The sequence below is a fragment of the Sander vitreus genome, chromosome 1 (genome assembly GCF_031162955.1).
Source record: "Sander vitreus isolate 19-12246 chromosome 1, sanVit1, whole genome shotgun sequence".
NCBI classification, from domain to species: domain Eukaryota; kingdom Metazoa; phylum Chordata; class Actinopteri; order Perciformes; family Percidae; genus Sander; species Sander vitreus.
In genome coordinates, this window is record NC_135855.1 from 25,469,871 (window position 1) to 25,475,377 (window position 5,507).

General features: G+C 38.9%; 1 protein-coding gene across 2 annotated transcripts; it reads left to right on the top strand.

Annotated features, from left to right (window-relative positions):
- Positions 1 to 864: 864 nt before the first annotated feature.
- cmc2 (C-x(9)-C motif containing 2) lies at positions 865 to 3,019 on the top strand. Of its 2 annotated transcripts, XM_078250195.1 has the most exons (5): positions 865 to 1,173; positions 1,446 to 1,519; positions 2,182 to 2,252; positions 2,341 to 2,412; positions 2,536 to 3,019. In XM_078250195.1, exons 2-5 carry the CDS (start codon positions 1,483 to 1,485, stop codon positions 2,617 to 2,619), a joined length of 264 nt encoding a protein of 87 aa, XP_078106321.1. In that variant the 5' UTR covers positions 865 to 1,173; positions 1,446 to 1,482; the 3' UTR covers positions 2,620 to 3,019. The 2 variants fall into 2 exon arrangements, with proteins under 2 accessions (XP_078106321.1, XP_078106331.1); XM_078250205.1 differs by lacking the exon at positions 1,446 to 1,519 and having other exon boundaries at positions 870 to 1,173; positions 2,136 to 2,252.
- The last annotated feature ends 2,488 nt before the right edge of the window (positions 3,020 to 5,507 follow it).

Sequence of the window (5,507 nt, forward strand, 5' to 3'; positions counted from 1 at the left end):
ATGTGTAGGCAGCGTTTTAGTGCTGTAGATGGTTGAGGTGGAGCTAGTTTGAACTACTTCATGTAGAGTTAGGTAGTTAGAGCATAGGCCTACCAGGTTGTCCCATTTAACATATGTTCATTATTTCTTGATCATACTTGTATTTTTAACTGTTTTGTGAACAAACTGAAACTGTTCCCAAACAAACTTGGGGTCAGGTCCCAAGCGTCACGAGACAAATGTGAGGGATTGTGAGAATGAATGGGAGGGAAAGAAGAAAAAACAAAGTTCTGATACATACACACATCTGTTTTCATTGTTAACAATTTCCTATGAGCATTTCTCTGGTGCTCAAAGAAAAGTGGGATCTTGCTAACTTTAAGATCCCACTTCAGTCCAGTCACTATAAAAAAAAACATTAGTCAAGTAAGTTATAAGGTCACACTGGGCCCTTTGTCCACCAGAATGGAACAGTGCAGCAGCAGGGCCATCATCTCAAGTGCTTTTGAGACGTAAAAGCAACATTGTCAAGAGGAATCATGCAAATCAAGCATTTATGTCCATCACTGGCATTGGCCATTACATGATCGTTAACTAAAATAAGACAGGATACACACTGTACTGTCACAGCACCACTAGAAGCAACAAGTGTAACCACCTCCCAAAAAGGACAACAGGCCAAGCGTAAAACAAAACAAATGTGAACTGCATCCATAAGCTAAAACGGAAGTACGTTAAGGAGAAACATCTTGTATCTCCTGTAAACTTCCGTCATCAAATGTTCCGCCTTTTATGATAAGAACGCATGCCATTGGTGTGTTGAAAAAAAAAGCGAATGCCGATTCGCTGGTTCATCATTGTCACTCAATTCGCCAAGCAGTTACGACAAGCTTCAAGTGTTGTCATAATACATCCATGGTTGTATCAGGCAGCATGTCCTACAGGTCCTTACAGTTTTTGTAGGTTACATTCGTGTTAGTACAAAGACTAGCATATGTAGTCAAAACTGTAGAGTAGTAACATGCGTCGTCATTCTACGGGGAAAAAAGACGAAACCCTACGTAGTTCTTGCATGGATCTATGCTGTGTTACAAACGATAAACGTTAGCTGAGGCCTGACATTAGCAGTTAGCTAACGTGACATTTCACCGAGGTTTCCTGGGACATTATTCAGATGACACATCCTTTCCACTGGTAAGGGTATCATAGTTGCAGTGCAAAGTGTTATTAAATCGCTTATAATAAACCAGTAGATAAACAGTATGTGTAAGAAGTTATTATATTACAATCCAATGTCAAAATACCTAATATCTATACAAGCGAGCATGATCCAGAGTCGTCTTGTCCAGAGGATTCAGGGTGAAAGCAGGTAGTGTCACATTGATGTATACTCTCCCTCTCTCTGTGTGTGTGTGTGTGTGTGTGTGTGTGTGTGTGTGTGTGTGTGTGTGCGTGTGCGTGCGCAGGTAAGTGTCCACTGGAAAAACAAACCCCATCATTACAATGACAGCTCAGGAAGGAGAGGGATGGGGAGGCATTAGTATCCTTTAAACATCATGTCCTCTGCATAAGCATAGCAATGCTGAGTTGACGTGGCGTGTATAAAGTAGCGATGAAACAATTGCTCAATCGATTAATTATTTAAGCCATTTATCAAGCAAAAATGCCAAATATACACCGGTTCCAGATTTTAAGCAAAACAAGCAATTTGAAGATGTCACATTTGGCTCTGGAAACATGTGACATTTTGACTCTATTTTTGGACATTTTCTAGACTTTATTAATTAATAGACTAAATATACAAATAAATAATAAAAACAACCATTGGTTGCAGCCTTAGTATGTTCAGCATATTCCTATGTAATGGAAAAGTGAAGTACAGCAACTATGCTTAAAGGCAGATGTGTTGCTACTAAATGACATCTCTTTTTTTTTTATCGGGCCATTTTTAGGTCTTTTTTTCATAGGACAGATGAAGACATGAAAGGGGAGAGAGGGGGAATGACATGCAGCAAAGGGCCGCAGGTCGGAGTCGAACCTGCGGCCGCTGCGTCGAGGAGTAAAATGGGCGTTAACTAAATTACATATCTTACAGTAATATTCAACAGTAATTGTCAACTCAATGCTCAGTGCTCGTCTTGTTTGTGAATTTTCAGTATAGCCGCAGAGGTACAGTAAGCCCTTAACTCAACATGCACCCTGACCTGTCACCTCACCTGCACACGGATGAGTGTAATGAACTGATAACTCTTCTGAGGCAGTGCCACACTGAGGTACATCACTCTCTTAATTATTTGATTGCTGTGTGCTTCATTTACACAGAAAACCCACAATGTAAATCTTGTTTCATGTTACCCTCAGCACAATGTCTTGAAGTTCTTTGGCACGTGTAACGATGTGGACCGCGCTATGCGTCGCTGCCTGAAGAAAGAGGTCTGTCAGTTAGTTTAATGCACTTTGTGAATGAGACACAACAAGTGCTTTGACAACTTTTTGGTATTATCAAAACTTTTTTATAATTATTAATGCTTTCTTTGTTTCTTTACCATTCAACAGAGACTAGAAAAGCGGGAGCGCAGCAAGCAACATGCACAAGAGATGAAGAAGAGGCTGAAAGAAGGGCCCAAAGAGCAGCTCTGAAGGACATTTTACTGCAACTTTGCCACTGGAAGTTAAAAGTATCCAGATAATAGGAAATTGAATCAAGCATGACACTGTGTAACAGGCCTCCCCTGCTGTTCTTATGTCAAGACAGAGGAAGTCTCTTTGTACATTCAGTGGAGTGTGTATTTGCATAGCAAGTGTCATGTGCTGTTATTACTATGTATTATTTGGTTTCAGTTGAGAGGCAAATTATTTAAATATTGGGATCATATACCAGCAATGATAGGTTAACATGCACAGCTTTCGCCTATATTTACTGTGGTGTGAACCCTTTTTACACACTTGACTTTTTACTATCTGCACAGACTTAAACTTGCATTTTAGGTCAGCATAAAACAACAGCGTCTAGTACTTTGGATTAAAGATTGCTGTTGGAGATCATCATTTATTTCTCCCCTCTGTAGTAGCAGTACTCTACAGCTCCATCAAAGAGATTAGTGTAGCTGGGGGCACAACCCGTTCATCAAACCATTATATAAATTGGCAGGACACCTCAGGAATATTCTGGTATCTGTTTTATTCATGAAAACAGGGAGAGTCAATTTTAGGTTATCGGAGATGCATGTAAAAAAATAAAAAAAGAATAAAAAAAAAAGAGACCCAAAACAGGATGACCAATGGCTGCGTTTTACTCTCAATTTGAACATCCACCCATGAACATACACTACCGGTCAAAAGTTTGGGGTCACTTAGAAATTCCCATTCCACTCCATTATACCAGCTGAGATCAGTTGCATTGTTTTTTTAATCAGGGCAGCAGTTTTCAGATTACATTATGTGCTTACATAATTGCAAAAGGGTTCTTGACTGTTGTAGAAAGAAGTGGCTGATCTTTAATGCAATATCTACATTGCCCATTATCAGCAACCATTCATCCAATGTTCCAAAGGCACATTCTGTTTACTAATCTGATATCATTTTAAAAGGCTAACTGAGAAAACATTGGAGAAACCTTTTGCAATTATGTAATCTGCTGCCCTGGTTAAAAAAAAAACAATGCAACTGATCTCAGCTGCTATTCTGTCTATAATGGAATGGAATGGAAATTTCTAAGTGACCCCAAACTTTTGACCGGTAGTGTACATATTGAACACACATTGTTGTTTGAATTGTTTATTTGAATGGGGAATCATGTTGATTCGTTACAAGTTTGATTGCTTTCAAATAAAGTGAAATTATCAGTTAATTTAAGAATCCATGCTTCGATAGTGTGTCATCATCGTAAAACAAAGTAGCAGTCAGTATCTGCAGAAAAGTCATAAAAGCATTTTACGTTTATAACATAAGAATAGTTATAAAATATTTTTTGTATCCATTCACGGGCTGCCAGGAGATGTACATCTATAAACCTCAAGTGGGATTGTTGCAACGGTGGATTGTGCATGCAGGAGACTATAGCAAGCACTGTCAATACTGCTAGCAATAGTAGCTATGAAGCTAATGTCTCTTAATGTGTAAGGGGCTGTTTTAACAAAAAAATAATAATAATATAATTATACTAATTCTTTTACACTTTGACCGGAATGACTGCTTAATGGGAATAACATTCTATGTTATTAAAAAGACGTTTACGCATTCAATGTAGCCAAAGCGTTAGATTTAACTTGGTGAACCCTGCAGAAATCCTGATCAAGGTGTAAAGAGAATCTAAGCTTTAAGGTCCAGTTATTCATATTTTAAAGATTTCAACTGCATCTCATGGTCTTCATTCAGCAACTGGAGCTGGTAAAGGTGTCATGTCTCCTAAATGGGAATCTTCGGTTACTTGTTAACTAGTGGTCATCTAGTCTCGCTTTGCCAGACCGTCCTCCAAAGCGCGCTGAAGGAGGGTCTGGCTACTCCACATAGCATTCGAGGATGGGAGGAAAACGTGCTCTGGTTTAATGGCATTTCTTTAAACCAATCAGAATCATCATGGGTAGTGCTAAACTCTGCACAGAGCCGCTGCAAAATAGTCTTGCAGAGAAAACTCAGATTGGACAGATAGTCTAGCTAGCTGTCTCAATTTACCATGCAGAGATCTGAAGAGCAGTAAACAATAGTCCTCATAAATCCACCAAATTTAAAATTCCAACACAAAGAAAGTGGAAGGAAACGGAAAATACATTCATCCGGCGGAATTTCCTGCAGCACCGGAGCAATCCCGGAAGTGGAACGCGAAGGATATACATTAGTGGTCACCTAAGCCCTCTTTTTGCCTAAGGATAGTCTCCTCAATCTTTCTTTGGCTGTCTACTGGCCCTTGGTCGATGACCTTGTGTTCACGTAACTGAAAGTTCACATTTAGTTCATGAAATGACACCTGGACATCTCCATTCGCTGAGTGAGTACCACGAGATGCTATTAAGGGCTCAGAATCATTATTAAGTGGACCTTTATGCTTGGATTTTCTTCAGCTTATTTTTAAGGACTCTTACTTCCTCAAAAACATCACAGGAAATAGCAAGTGCCTTCCTGTGTAACACCTGGACTGAGTTCAAAGAAAACGGCACTGAAAGATGTGACCAGAAAACATTTCAAAATCAAGCTCATGTCCTTTATTTCTGAATATTTTTTTGTTAAATATTGCAATATCACACCCAAACGAGACAACTGACTGTGGACATGCTTTTTCTTATTGATACAATTATTTTAGTGAAAATTTGCTTTTTATTTACTATTGAGTAGTATCATGGGGGTTTGATATGTGACCTTACCTACCAAATCAAAGTTGTGATGAGGTTCTCTGTGTTGAGGTAAGGTTAGGTTAGCTGACTGGGAATTCATATCTATCTATCTATCTATCTATCTATCTATCTATCTATCTAATAGAAAACTACCGACAAACCTCTAGTGGTTTGAAAAAATGTAAAACAAAAAACACA

Excerpts from the sequence above, each read along its gene's own strand:
- cmc2 (XM_078250195.1), top strand. The coding sequence starts at position 1,483 with ATGACAGCTCAGGAAGGAGAGGGATGGGGAGGCATTA. Across the intron at positions 2,253-2,340 it reads TGAGGCAGTGCCACACTGAG|CACAATGTCTTGAAGTTCTT; the intron begins GTACATCACTCT and ends TGTTACCCTCAG. Across the intron at positions 2,413-2,535 it reads GTCGCTGCCTGAAGAAAGAG|AGACTAGAAAAGCGGGAGCG; the intron begins GTCTGTCAGTTA and ends ACCATTCAACAG.